Consider the following 15,468-nt stretch of genomic DNA (forward strand, 5'->3'; position numbering starts at 1 on the left):
GCTATCTGAGGGCTGGAGGCCCTCCTCTAACGGCCCGGTCGACCCCTGCAGACCGGGGATCCCGACCGGCGCTCGCATGTGCCGAACAACAGAGGACGGAGCGCGACCCGCTCACCTCGCAGCGAGGATTAGCCTGATCCTGGCCATGTTTATCCACAGAGAGAAATGCAAATGCAGCATTCTGCGATGCGGGGGTGGGGGAGGGGCAAAATGCATCCGCACACAAAATACCCGCAATTTTCTGCCTATCGATCGGGGTTAAGAGGATTGAAATTAATTTCAAAGAGCCGGCTCACCCCGCCAGGGGAAATTCCTCCTGTGTCAGGCTTCCGAGTGTAATTTTAATTGGGAAGCAATTCAATCAAATCCTAAATGAAAGGTTTTTTTTTCTGCTAAAGGGCATGTGAGCATGGGGGTGTTCAGCCGCTGCGACCAGAAAACACATTACTGCACCTCTGGCCACAATAAATTGAAGTTTTACAGCGTGAAGTTCAGAAAGCAAAAATAAAAATATACATTATTTGCCCTTGGAAGAATGCCACGTCCTCGGTGAATTTCAAAAGCAGCGGCACCAACGCAGCACATCTGAGCGAACGAGCGGCTGAGGACCCTGGCCTGGACCGCAGCCCCATCGCTGCGATCAATGGCTCATTTGGAGTCGAACGAGTCGTCGCATTTGTGCAAAATTGCTTAACCGCGAAATGAAGCACTCCGGAGGACAGCCGCGTTCGGTATTTTTTTGAAGCGCGGCCGTGTCCACGTAGCAAGAACGGTTTCCTACAGCGAGATCAAATGCGGCGGCTCACCCTCTCCAGGTCCTGTCGCAGGTGGGTGAAGAGCTTCAGGCGTCGGTACAGGACGTCCTGCTCCTGCTGAGCCAGATTGTCCACCTCGTCTTGCTTGAGGGGCAGCAGCGGGCGGTTGAAGTTGGCCTTCCGCCGGAGCTTCCAGAACTGGTAGACAAAGTCCACGTGGGCCTCGGGCAGGCGCAGGGCGTGTGACACATCCCTGGGCTCCACCATGAGGTAGAACCCATCCTCCAGTTCCTGCAGCTTCCGCTTGCGCTGGCCTGCCTTCTCCAGCTCGGTGGAGTTCGGCCGATCGGCGCCGGCCTGCTCCGGTCGGCCGCCCCGCACGGCGCTGTGCTCGGCGCAGTACGACTTGAAGCGCACCTCGTCGTTCTCGGCCAGCAGGGTGCGCATCTCCAGGCCGTGGTCGAAGGCGCAGGTCACGTGGAAGGCCACGATGCAGGAGGGCATGGAGCACTGGGGTCGGGTCAGGGCACAGAAAGCGGGGAATTTACACGCGTTCCTTTTACGGACATTTTTCTCTAAGGTAACTTACCATTTTAAACGACTTGCGGCGATTTACATTTTCGGTCTACATTTAGCATCCATTCAGCAGACAGTTTCCTCCAAAACGACATTCAACTCGGAGTCAACTAAATTGGATTTCACAGCAGATTAACAGTTACAGATACAAAAACAGGATCGTCGAAGCCCGGTTGTTTTGTCCGACACCACCGCTTTTGCCATGGAACACCGTAGCAGTAACTACACATCAAATAGATTGCAAATACTACATCTACCCGATGCATTTCTCCAGAGTGACTTGCAGTGGTGTACACACTCATACAGCTGGGTAGGCCTTACAGGACAGATTTGGGGTAAGTACCATGTATACACACACACACACACACACAGACAATGCAGCGATCCCTCCGGGGTTTGTGATTTTGGAGCCGAAGCTGAGGAGGGAGTGGGTGGGTGTGGGTGTGGCCCACCTGTATGCAGGTGCCCGTGAGCTCCTGGCAGAGACTACAGGACAGCGCCCAGCGGCTGGGGGGGATGTGGGACCACTTTGTGATGGGCTCCATCTTCTCCGGACAGCCGATGCTCACCTGTTCCAAACAAGTCACACCAGGCAGGTGGGTGGGAGGATCACATAAAAACAGCAACAGATACCTTTCTTCCCCCCCGTGCAGCCAACCCAACTCCTTTTCCACCGCTCCTCAGTTCTGAGTGATTCACAGAGGATGGAGGAGAACACAATGTATTTTTAGCATAACTTATACCCCCCCCGTTTATGGGTTCCAGATAAAAATGTTAGCGCATGAGTTAAACACTTAGGCCGTTCTTAAAAAGAGGCCCATAAAGTGTCGGATGCTGTCGCTGCTCAGGCTGACCAGTACGGCAGCTTTCAAACCAAGGACAACGAGTCAATTCTTCCACTCGTAGTCAACGAGCTTCAGATCATCGATTCTCCGTTTTACTCAGGAATGCAGATAGGGCGACTAAATCAGATCATCGTGTCAAATAACGGTTGGCAGCATGGTGGTGCAGTGGGTGACACCGGTGCCTCACAGGTCCTGGGCCGTGGGTTTGGATGTGGCTTCGAAATGAGCTCAGTGTGTGTGGAGTTTGTGTGGGTTTACTCCAAGCGCTCTGTTTCCTCCCACAGCTCAAAGACATCTGTTTCAGGTGGGCTAAATTGCCCATTGTGTGTGTGTGTGTGTGTGTGTGTGTGTGAGAGAAAGAGACGTCCTCTGATGGACCAGTGTCCTGCCGAGGAAGTACCCTGCCTCAGACCGTGCTTTCAGGATAAGGTCTGGATGACCCTGCACTGAACATCCAACGTGCAAATGGATGGATATTATAAGCACCTCCCACGATTGGGGGTTCGCATGGAATCCACACGCACTCGATGAGCCAGCTTGACCGGTTCATGTTGCCACATCCTCCTTACCTCTGGGATCCATAAGGCACAGCTGACGTGGACCCACTTGGTTCCGCTGCGGGTGGGCTTCAGGGCCCCGCCCCTTTTGGGGCATAGCAGGCATTTGGGCTGGACCCCCAGCGCACAGGTGCGGCACAGCCAGCTGCCCCGCGGGACTTTCAGGATCCCGTAGCATGCCTGCAGGAGGGAGACAGAGAGAAGGGGCACGAAAGTTTATCCCACTCCGGTCCGAGACAAATGTGGTCGAAAGCGCTGTGGAAAGGAGGGCTCATGCCCACCCCTATCCCCACACACCTGGTGCACGCAAACATTGCACTTGTCGCAGAAGACCATCTCGTTGCCGTCCTCCCCCTCTGGTGAGCGGCACACATCGCACACCACGTCCTCGTCATACTCGATACCCAGGCCCTCCTCCGCCTCGATGGCCAGGCGCGTGTTCTCCTCACACTTCCTCTCCAGCTCAGCCATCACCCGCTCCATAGTCAGTTCGTCCAGCGCTGCCATCCCTGTTGGGGTTGGAGCGGGTATGAGTCACTGATTTCCCATGGCACTGGCTCCGCCCACAATCCCCAGCCAACCTCCCCGACACTACAGACTACATCAGCCGAGAGAGGGTCTTCTTTGTGTTCTTCCTACGTTTATGTGGGTTTCTGCAGGTGCTCTGGTTTCCTCCCACAGTCCAAAGACATACAGTTTTGCGTCATCACAAATTTAAGCTGTTCCTTACGCAAAAACATCTTAGAGTGAAAGTAATAAACAAACAGGAAATGCGTTCAAAGTGAAAAGTCAACATGGTCCTCCCAGAAGCAGGTGTCTATTCGCTCTCATACCGCCCTGTGAGTGTGTTTCACACATCTCGTCATGCAGTCACTGCGCGGTTGGTCCTGTGATGATGGCTCATCGTTCACATGGGCAGAGTGACATGCCCCGTCTCAGTCCACACCCTGCTCTGGAGAGCAACAGACACGTTTCCAGCAGATGCTGGGAAACGGAGTCGATAACACAGTTGTTGTTGGTCCTGGAAACCCGGTTGGATGTTGGTTAACCGTAGATTTATTATTAGCGACTCTGAGATAAACCTCCATTCAGACCAAGAGCAGACAGCAGATTCGTGTTTGCTCAAATGTGTGAGTGCGTGAGGCCGTGGCAAGGGCGACGGCTGGACGCAGACGTGCCTCGCCTGCGGTCGCGTTACTATTTGCACAGCATCACGTGAGCTGATGAGGAACAACGGCAACGTGCTCATTTTTCCCATGTAGGAGCAGACACTTTGGCTCAGTAAGCAGCTCTCGGGGGACACAAATGTCCAGTTATTCCAATCTGTCCACAGAGGGTCAAACTGCAGATGTGGTCAGTTTCGGAACCGACGGAGCCAGCATCCGATCACAGGTCCAAGGAAGGGTCCGCCTGGGAATAGCGTGCTGCGACGAGACACGCTGCTAAACACACACCGGGGGGACGGACGGAAGCTTCCTCAATGGTACAAGTCAGTGGACACCAATACGGGCTTAGGAGGGAGCCCAACTGTATATTTGTCCAAAGGGAAGGTGCCTGAAGGCGTGTGGTGGCCGTGGGAAAGTCCTGCTCCAAGAACAGATAATTAACTTATACATTATCAATAACCAATTTGGAGTTACCAATAATCCATTATTAGAAAGCAGTGCAGGATCCCAGTGGTCCAGCGCCTACGCTGGAAGCATAGATCGTGACATTACGTTTATTCATTTAGCTGACACGTTTCTCCAGGGAAGAAACCCGAGTAGCTGGAAGACACCCGTGTGAACACAGGAAGAACATAAAAACTCCACGCAGACCGAGCTGGACTTGAACCCATGTCTAAACCCACAGAACAGCTATGAGGCACCACCACTACCCAATGTGCCACCATGGCGCCCAACCACAACGTTCAAATGTAAAAGCTACAGTTCTTTGCGAAGCACCTGTTTGGTTCATCTCACACTGAAGGGCGAAGCTACTCTTCTACAGGCGGGTCATGTAAGCCAACAGACTGAGGCTCCTCCGAGTCACGTGCGGATCACGTGTGACACGCAGCGCCTTACCCATGTCCCTGAACTCGGCATTGACGAGCTCCAGCCAGTACACGTCCAGGTCGTCCAGGTCGTAACGACACGGCGGCTCCAAGGGGGTCCTCGCATCACCCTGCCTCCTCTCGGTGGCTCCCTGGCCTTGGGGTGGGGTGTGGATCACCTCTGGCACCACCCTGCATTTGTACACACGCAGACACACACACACACAGGGATACAAAAGCACAGTGAACCACATGGGCACCTCCAGTGGAGTCACCAGGCCAGTAGGTGGCGTAGTGGTTAGAAGGCCCATTAAACCTGTGACTTGAAAGGACCCAGGTTCCAAATCTCAGCTAAGCTGTATCATCTTCAATGAAGATACTTCGCCTAAATCGACATGGTAAAAATGACCCAGCTGTGTAAATGGGTAAATCAGTGTAAAAACACTTTAACCTGGCATGAGACACACAGTTTCATAACAAGGTGATACACTTCCTGCAGACCCACAGCGGGGCAGCAGCTGCACTCGCTGGATTCATGTAAAAGTTTAATTTGCTTCCAGTAGAGCAGATCTGGGTTTCCAGGTCAGGGAACGGATCCATCCAGAGCTCGCGCAACAGGACAGCCGTGACCCCCACGTGAACCTCCCCGAGGCACCCGAGCGCCTCGCCACGCTCTTAACAAGGGGGGGAGAGACGAAACCGAGGGGCAGACGTGCCACATCGTCGAGCGCTTTCCGATCAGGGTCCGCGCTGCTGCACACCTCCACCCGGACCGGCATGTCCGGGACCGAGCTGGAGCTCCGATGGCCACCCCACCGAGGCCGGGGGGGCGCCCCCGAGCTGTCCCCGCGCAGACGCTCTGTTTTTCTGCCCGCTTTGAATTCCCGCACTCCCCCATCTGGACCACAAGTGACTGATGCAAAGATGAGCGAAGCTGCGGTTCGAAAAACTGCACGGCAGCTTCTGCACGTGAGCCACCAGAAAAGGAAAATGGAAGGGACGGGTCCGACGGCACCAGCTGCGTTCTCACCTGATGCCCTTTAACACAGGGTTTCTGCCATAACTCCTATTCTTACCGGCCAAAAATGCACCTGATTTCAGTATGTGTTACTGTTCCAATACTGCACTGTTCAGATCAAAATCGAACCCAACGCCAGGCTTTTGTACTGCTGAACACACACACACACACACACACACACACACACGCACATATGACATATAACATCAATATACAACCCTCACACAACAGGTTTCAAATACTAAAATAAAACATATTTTTACGCATGGCAATGATTATCAGCAGCTGCGGAAGAGAACGTGGCAGTGAGAACGTGAAGCCGTGTGGTGTGCACCATCGTTTGGACAGGACTCTCGGGGACTCCGGCAACGAACACGGAGTCGACGGGTTTGACTCCGCCGGATGAAATGCGGCTAAGGTGACCCAAGGAGGGACGGCTCTCTCAAACTCAGGCTAGTGAACTGAATCACGGGTTGCACTCCAATCAGTCCAGTACGTCTAGCATTTCAGAGCGTGGAGAAGGCATTGGTCATAAAGACAAAAAAAAATTAAACTCAACGATTCATACACACACCTGTGTGTACATACAGGTACTCTCTACCTGCTCAGGCAGCGATCCTCTACCCTGACCCTCCGCAGAGCAATGAGAACACACAGAGAGTCTCAAGGGGATGAATGACAATGGACTTAGAAAGATCAGCAGCTCTCACACACACACACACACACACACACACACACACACACACACACACACACACAGTGTCCCTCTCATTGTTCAGGGTTTCCCACGTTCTCTAAGGAGGACTGCACAGTGGAAGGAAAGAGGCATCCCACATGGGGGGTCTTCTAGGCTGCCCCTCTTCCCTTGCACAACACAGACCCCCCACTGTGTCACACATAAAACTCAGAGAAAGGGAAACACAGGTAAGTGGAAGGGAAACATCTGCAACTCCTGTATCTCCTGTCAGGGATTGACGGTCAGGGTGTGGCTCCTGGGAACCCATGACTGTCTCACTGTGTGTGTGTGTGTGTGTGTGTGTGTGTGCGTGCGCTTGCTGAGGTCCCAGCTTGTGTGTGTGGGAGCTGCTGAAGGAGCTCCGATGAAGGACGTCAGGGTAGGACAACATTTCCACAAATACATGGAGAGCACGACACACTCGATTTGCTGTCATTTCAGCGCCTGCGCGAAGAAGCACAACTAAATTCCCCGGAAAAGTAAAGCGTTTAAATACACGAGAGCCTCACAACACAGGCTCGCACCAACATTCACCGGAGTTCTTCACACGAATGATATGAGCGGTCTTTGAGCGTTTCGGGCCTCTGACCTACTGTACATCGGGGCCCGCTATTGCACGCGTGCAAGGTGCTGAGTCAAACCTGACGCGTGGTTTTCAAGGCAAGGCGAGGGAGGAACAGAGGAGGGTTGGGTCCATTCTTCAATATTAATTATTTAATCATTTTTACACTTTTACAAAGCAGCTTCTACAGTCTTTGCACTCGAAGCGACTCGCAACGATTTACCCGTTTATACAGCTGAGTCACTTTTGCTGTATCAATAAGTGCTTTGGAAAGAGGACTGGGGTTCAAACCCAGATCCCTCGATGACAAGGCTTTAACCGGAATGCCACCTGCTGCCCTGGCGACCGCGCTGGCCGAAAACACGTCATCAAGCATCCGGTCCTGCGTGTGCCTTCCAGTCACCAACACCGTGACCCTCGCCATGGTGCCGTTGCTCATTTCCAGGAAGACGTCAAGAGGGACCGGCGCGCTGTCGATTTAAAGTCCTCTCGCTGCCAACCATTCATTCCTCCCGCTTGATTTACCTCCGAACCTCACGCATTGTTGCGGTGCAGGAAAACTCCCCTTTGATGTCACCGTAGATATCGACTGACCGGCAGCTACGTATGAATCATTTCCTGGCAACACGGGATGAGAGAAGTATAATGGAGGTGCAATTAGAAGAAAGCAAAGCCATTAAGGAAAGGACAAGAGAGCAACGGAGACGCCCTGCAGCCCCTTGGGTCCATAGTGACGTCGAGTGGATGTGGTCGTTGTCAGTGGACCAGGGGGCTAGCCCAGCGAACTGGAAGAGCGTGCACGTGTGTGTGTGCGTGTGTGTGTGTGTGTGTGTGTGTGTGAGAACTGCTGAAGGGACCCAAACACACTCGCTTGCTGCTCAGCTACACCGCCAAGTCCAGTTTCGCCAGGATTCTCCCAGCAGCCTCTGCCTGAGCCGGCCATCATTTAGGGCGAAAGGTCACAGGCCAAGGACCTCCAGCTCAGCCTTGTCTCCTGCAGGCGGTTTATTATTTGCGCACAGACTGTTTTCCCACTTCTGTTTATTTTTGGAAGAGTGACGTTTTCGAGAAGCTGCGCGTGTTTGGTTTTCTTTATCACGATCCATTGTGTTGCGACCAAAAGGTCAACAAAGCCTACAGAGCGAGGCGGTCCAACGAAACAGCCGCGCGCTTCCGGTGCGAGCGAGCGCCGCCCGGGTGCGAGTCGCACTTGTGTCTTGTGGGGGTCGTCCGGTGCAGCTGTGCGGGCGTGACACCTGGCCCGTCCGGAGCGGAAGTCCCAGGCCGGGCCCTACCCTCTTCCGCACTCCCGCCACCTGAGTGACTGTCTCTTGCCCCCTTGCAGCAAGAGGCTCTTGCACACTCCTCCTCCTCCTTCACACCACATCTTCATCGCAAGGGCTGGACGGTGCGAGCAGGAAGATGACCGGTTCCTGCGAGACAAAAATACACCTGGGGCGCTAAAGCTTCGTACTTCAGTTCCTTGGAGAACCTGAGACGCCGGTACAAGCAGCCAGAGCCGAGCAGCTATAAACCATTGTTTGGATAAGAGCTTCTGAACACATGCCCTGGTGAATGAGTGCATGAGTGGACAAGGTCACTCAAAACAAAAAGCAGCAGTCAATGCCGCAATCTCAGAAGAAATGAGAAGCCCCATTGCATTATGGGAAGGAGCAGAGGGGCACGGTGGCCTACGGCGCAGAGATGAGCGATAAGTAGGTGTCCGCTGCAGGGCAGCAGCCCAGCTGATGCACCTTCCGACCTGCCAAACGCACGGAAATAGCACCGGTCCAACGAGAGCTCTTGTTGCCGTGACACCGGGAAGAGAGGTCAACGGTTCGGCGGCGGGTGGGCCGAAGGACGCCTGTGTGCGTGGCTGAACCGTGCACCCCCGGCCCGCTGACGCACACGCACGCATGTGGATACACATGCACGCGCGCACAAACGCACGCACGCTGCTACCCCGGTGGGGGAGGTGCGAGCTGAAACAGACTGGAGACGGGCGGGAGGTGTTGCTGTGAGTAAGCGGGATGCGGCTGACTCACTCTGCCGCTCCTTCAAAACATCAGCCAAAAAAAAAAAAAAAAAAAAAACACAACAAAAACAAAACAAAGCAGAAACGACGCAAATAAATCACAACAAAGGCGAACGTGTGTTGCGAGGAAGAATGAAGAACAGCGCGTTCGCCATATTGATCAGGGGCCGGAGATGAGAACCAAGCGTGTCCGCATGCAAACCCGAGACCACAGGAATAGCGCTGGGTTCGAGGGATCCACCTCCGCAGCACTCTGGAACTACGTGGCCGTAACACACACCGTGCTCGAGGCTGTGGTTCCCGGACCAAAGAAACAGCCAGACGGTTGCGGTCAGAGCGTCCGGCTGTTTGCCAGCTGTTCTGGAATGCCACATCAGGTCCTGGATAGGGCACGATGGGGGACAGTCAGAAATGACAGTCCAGTGGCATGCTCCCAGAGGACCAGCAAACACACACTGCTGTTGCCCTGGGGGATGGTGACGCATGCAAACGACGCTTTGGTAAAACACATGCGTGTCAGCGTCGATGACTGTGCCGACGACAGTGTCCGATTCCACAGACACCTGGAAGACGATTCGGGACACGTGAAACACCAATAACACCAGACCACATCTTCACACCTGCACAAAAACATCTCCTTCACAAGCTCGTAAGGACGGACCTGATGGATGGACAGACCACAGAACATCTAACCCTACTTCTGTCTAGGGGACCAGCAGCGAATTTCTGCCATGCTTCGTAACCTTGTTCTCCATGTCTCCTGCACAGTGTGTGAGCCTCTCAGTCACCCCCCCACACACACACACACACACACACACACACACACACACACATACAGTCAGCAAGCTGCTGAAGTTGGGTCCATGACTGACCCAAGTCCTGGGTCACAATGAGCTTCCACATGATGCGTTTCCGGTTCACAGCTGTACAAAAACAAAGCAACATCAAGATCTTCTCATCTCCCGCCCCTTTTTCACGTTTTTAAATCGCTTCGGACATGTAATTATTCCTTCTTCCATGAGACTTCAAGCGAGACGTCCGAGAAGGAGGCCTCGCCAGCTCCTCTTTCTCTGTTATGTAATCGTTAATTGCTTCCACTTGGCCCAGGAGAAGGCCTGCCTGTCGTCTTCTGTGGTGCGCCATGCGGTTATCTCATGTGGGGGGGGGGGGGGGGGGGGGCGCTGTGAGACCAGCCTGGCGCTGTCTCATTGCTGCAGGGCTGACGTCTTATAGCTGCCCACAATTGTGCGTCACAGAGGCACCAAATGAAATAAAAAAGACATTAATAACCCGCTGGGGAAGGAGGAGATGTTTTCTGGGATGAAAGGTTTCTGCTGGTCTCTCCTTCAAAGCCATGCAGGTTCTATTGAACCTTAAGATCAGACTAAATGTTTCATTCCCGAGTCCCTGGGGCTAGAAATGCAGACCAATCACAGTTTATTCTTTCTCCCAGTATGGTACCTGACCACGGGTTCGGGGATGGCCTCCACGTTCGCCGGCACCTGCACTCCCTTTTCCCACTCCTGCCGCCAGGCGTCCGACAGCACGTAGAACTCCTCGGGACTCAGCTGGGCCGAGTCGGGCAGCTTCATGGCTGTGATGAAGTCGGTCCGGAACACCTGCGAAGGGAGACGCAGGCAGGAGCTGGTATCACTCTGTTGTCCAGGCCCACAAGGGTTAACGTGACAGATGCCATGCTGAAAAAACAAGGTTCTCAAGCTGCAAGAAAACAGTCGTGTGTAACACTTTGGGCGGGAATATTACTGTAATCACACACACACACACACACACATTTTCAGAACCGCTTGTCCCATACGGGGTCACGGGGAACCGGAGCCTAACCCGGCAACTCAGGGCGTAAGGCCAGAGGGGGAGGGGACACACCCAGGACGGGACGCCAGTCCGTCGCAAGGCACCCCAAGCGGGACTCGAACCCCAGACCTACTGGAGAGCAGGACTGTGGTCCAACCCACTGCGCCACCGCACCCCCTATCTACTGTAATCAGATTATGAGAAATAAAACATTGAGACTAATTGTTTTCACCAGCCCACTACTAATTTCATCATCCCGTCTGTACTGGTTTCATCTCCCCCCTCGGAAAAAAACGAATTCCTTCAAACGCTTATAATATTGACTTAATCATAGTAAGATCATTCTAAGAAGAAGGTAGTCAGTTGGTCAATCAATTTTAGTCCAATGAATCCAGTCGGTCCAGTAAAGCAGTTCAGTCATTCAGTCAGTTCAATTTACTCCAGTCAGTCACTCAATCAGTTCATTTTAGTCCAGTCAGTTTGTCCAGTTTAATCCAGTCAGTCACTCAGGCAGTCCGTTTTAGCCCAGCTCCTCAGTCAGGCACACACACATGCACACACACGCACACACACGCACGAGCCTAACCCAGCAACAAAGGGTTCAAGGCTGGAGGGGGAGGGGACACACCCAGGACGGGACGCCAGCTCGTCGCAAGGCACCCCGAGCAGGACTCAAACCTCAGACCCACCAGAGAGCAGGCAGAGGCCAAATCTGCTGCGCCACTGCACCCCCATCAGGTATTCAGTCAATCTATTTTAGACCAGTCAGTCATTCAGTCAGTTAATCCAGTCAGTCAGTCAACTGCTCTGCCAGCAGTTCCCCACCATGTTAGAGTCTTGAGTACTGATATTATCGGGCCATGTAATAAAAAGGCTTCCAAACCCACATCATTCAAAGTCAAGCATGCAACACCTGTCCCTATGAGAGAATGAGCCTGGAAAACGCAGTCTTCATTATAAACTTTATCATCTCTCCACAAACCCACTTACTGCAGTTCGATTAATTGTGGCTTTCTCTGTGCACGGCTTCCCATGACCACCTCATCTCGCATAATCTCATGTTTTTATTAAAGGAGGGGCGGGTTTCTTCTCACGGGGTGGACTGCTTATGTTTGCAAAGGCAAAACAAGAGGAATTGGAAAAAGTGAATAAACAACCCAGCTCAAGGATTCCAAGCAACAGCTGAAGAGTGTGAGGGCACAAAGGACAGCATTTGCATGTGGATTGAGTTTGAGCTGGGGGTCAAGTCTCTAGTCCAGAACAACAAAGGTAAATTCACCGCCTGTACCAACCCATAGTAAACCAGATTCATTATACTGCCCAACCACAGCTAAATCATTTTTGAGAAAAACTGATCACAAGTGTCATGGCTGGGTCCGGAAGGAAGTGGCGGACCCAAGTGCGGAGTGGAATTCGTACTTTATTCAGGGAAATTCGAGGGACTTGGTCACGGGACAGGCAAGAGGTCTTCGAGGCACGAACAACGTAACAGGGACAATCCAAGAGGCAAGGTCGGTACACAGGGAAGAGGTCGATGATCATAAGGAGGTAGGAGGACTAAGGACTAGGGTTACGGGACACGGAAAGGACTCAGGGATCAGGGATCAGGGAGGAGTAGAGCATCGGTAAGGAGGTCGCAAGCTACAAGGCTGAAAAAGGTTCCGCGTCAGCTCCTGGTCTGACGCTGCCTTTTATGCATCAGTCTGTGCCGCGCCCCAGGTGTTCCGCGTTGGCTCGGCGGTGTGGGAGTGGCAACAAGGTCCCTGGTTTCATACCAAAATAGCTACTCCACCTGCCGTTGGGTAAGTGTGATGCTAAGGACAGATCAGTCTGCTACCAAGTCGAGAACCTACATTAGGAAAAGTGCCAGTTCTCCATAAACTTAGTTCTCCAAACAGGAAATTGGGTTTAAAAAATTTGCACAGGGCAAATTTGTAATACCGGTGTTGCAGACATCGGTACTGATGGCAACCATCCAACAGCAACATCGTCAAGACTGCAAGGAGAAGCATTTCGCATGTGGTTAGGGGCACGATGCTAACCAAACGGAATTCACGTTTCTGTTTAAGTCTTTGACTCTTTACTGAAAGCAAAAAATCACATTCTACCCTGCAGCTCTGGCAATCATGTAGAGGCCTACATAGCAATAGGTAAAAGGCCTATTGTTGAAAGTGCTCTTTCCCCACTACATCCTACAGTTCCCACATATGGAGGCAATTCCAGGTAGTGTACTGTTAGTGTAGATGTGGGAAAGAAAAATATTTCCTGTTTCCTGAAAACCTTAATATAAACCAGGTAACAGATTCTACCAGTGTTTAAAAAAAAATATAGAAATGATGAGAAAAAACTGCAGCAGACTGAACCGATATGTTCTGGAAGTCTCTTAAAACATACATTGAGCTTGACAGCAGGTGCTATAGCTGTAACGATCCAACTGAGATCACCTTAAAGCCACAGCCACCGTTCACATTATCATCCTCATCATCATCATGATCATCATCATCCCAACACACACCAGGGCTGCCACTCAACTCCTAAACCCTCCATGGATCTCCACATTCATGTCTCACATTAGAATATCTTGCATCACAAATTTCTCAAGTTTGCTGCCATAAGGCGGGGGCACCCATGAGGTCATCACCAGACAAATATATGTATTGGGTAGGGACAACATGCTAAGGACAGTACTTCAGAGAACCTGATCTCACTAGGATCTTCTCTATACTGTCACTTCTGTCCTGCGGTCAGTGATTCCTGTAGACAGAATTACTCTGACCTGCTTAGCATTTGCACACAGAAGTTTGCATACAAAGGTTCACACACAGCCGAGAAAACTTTCACTGATAAATAAGCATTGGAACAACCCAAAGCACTACGATCGATGAACAGCAGCTCTCACTGATTGTTTCTGCTGGAGGTTTTTTAGGGAGCGATTTCTGAAGTTCAGCAGTTCCCACTTGAGATTTGAAGGTGGGCTTAGGTCTTAGTTCCTCAACCATTATGCATCTATTATCCAAATACCATTTCTTAAGCACTCTGAATTCACTAAAAAAAGTAAGCACCTACTCTCCCTTTCCACCAGGATTGGGTTTCACCAAAAAGGCTGCCAAGATACTCAGTCTGGGGTCTTTAAGGAGTTGGAGTTTTGGAACCAAGGCCCAAGTCGGGCCAGACAGACAGGACCCAAATCACTGAAACAGGTTGACTGCTGGGTCATCCGACCAGGCAGGGTGGACTTCCCTGTCATCAGCAGCACAAGAGCCACACATGCAGCTCAGTCCTGTTGGAACTGATCTTTTTCAGTGATGAGGTTGCCAACAGTCTCCAACCACCCATACCAGACTGCAGAGAGGATTCCCATTGTCTGGATGAGTCAGAGAGCTCAACTGCTCCTCACACACAGAGTACTTGCTTAACAAGAGCAACTTTTTGTTTTTCCTCCCATGCCGATCTTAGTTTCCACCCCCATTTTAAAACTGCTTTTGCACTTCAGTACGAAACCGAGCGGGACCACAGAATGGCTTTCAGCAGACAGTCCTGGAGGCCAATTAGCCTTCAGTTTTCCTGTAAAACACACAACTGTCTCCAGGCTCAATGAAAAGAAACCGTGAAGAAACCGTGACTTCAGACGGAGATATATTTCAAAGGTCATCTGGTTCAGATGCGCTGCATTTATCCGGCGACACCTTTAATGACATCAGCTCAAACGGATGCTGCAAGCTCAAGTGAACAGAACCCACTCGAGACGTTTGAAATGCACTCAAGAAAATGCACGTATAATGAGATAACGAAGGAGATGCAAAGCAAAGATCAGAACGCTTCTGCGGGGCCTTCCAGAAGATAAACGGAAACAGAAAGACGGACGAGAGGTTATCTTACAAATCCGATCTTCGCCGTCGCAGTAAGTGTCATTATCACAAGCTACAGGGAGCCCAAAGGAAAAACTCTCCAACTGCTGACTCAGTGTCCAACACGTGCGGACACAAGTTAACCCTGGCGCATAAACAGCAGTAATATCTGCAGAACATACGTTTGACACATTTCACAATCTTCTCTTTAACAGCTGTCATCATCAGCATGGCAGATTTCAATCTGTCTTGTTGTTTCATCAGTGTCATTCATATCCCTGAGCACAAATAATGATATAAAAATAAATCTTTTGATAGAAAACATGATCTTTATTGCATCTTGTATACAATGGTAATATTTGCGACCAAGTTCTGACTAAGATCATTTTTTTATGTAGCTGGCCATCGTTACTAAAAGAGCTCATATCAAAGCACCTCCACAGAAAGTACAACAGCAGCGCACTTTGTGGGATGTGAAGGCACAACTCAAGTTCTTAATTACTGAAGGACCTTCTGCCCTTCCAGCGCTTGTTCTGCACGATGATGCCCTCGTTTCTCCTGACCGGTAAAGGCCGCAGCAGGAGTTCTCCCCTCCCAACACCTTGGGACCCTGTGCGGCACCTGTGAAGAACTGAAGCAGGTTGCCTGCATCTGGTCGCCACGGACCCCTGCGGCTCTTCCACGCCCAGCCC

General features: G+C 51.7%; 1 protein-coding gene across 7 annotated transcripts in view; it reads right to left on the reverse strand.

Moving 5' to 3' along the window:
- The window catches only part of LOC108920310 (E3 ubiquitin-protein ligase Jade-2-like), a 44,006-nt gene that overhangs the window by 16,761 nt on the left and 11,777 nt on the right, over nt 1–15,468 (reverse strand). For all 7 annotated transcript variants that reach the window (XR_003797194.1, XM_029247344.1, XM_029247343.1 and 4 more), the window contains exons 4-9: nt 10,578–10,735; nt 4,797–4,957; nt 3,031–3,242; nt 2,746–2,913; nt 1,784–1,900; nt 807–1,265 (exon numbers count right to left, since the gene is read on the reverse strand). Coding sequence is in view for 6 of the 7 variants with exons in the window: in XM_029247344.1 (XP_029103177.1) it covers nt 807–1,265; nt 1,784–1,900; nt 2,746–2,913; nt 3,031–3,242; nt 4,797–4,957; nt 10,578–10,735 (1,275 nt within the window). In the remaining variant the exon portion in view is untranslated. The remainder of the gene's footprint in view (nt 1–806; nt 1,266–1,783; nt 1,901–2,745; nt 2,914–3,030; nt 3,243–4,796; nt 4,958–10,577; nt 10,736–15,468) is intronic.

The sequence above is a fragment of the Scleropages formosus genome, chromosome 21 (assembly GCF_900964775.1).
Source record: "Scleropages formosus chromosome 21, fSclFor1.1, whole genome shotgun sequence".
Taxonomy (NCBI): domain Eukaryota; kingdom Metazoa; phylum Chordata; class Actinopteri; order Osteoglossiformes; family Osteoglossidae; genus Scleropages; species Scleropages formosus.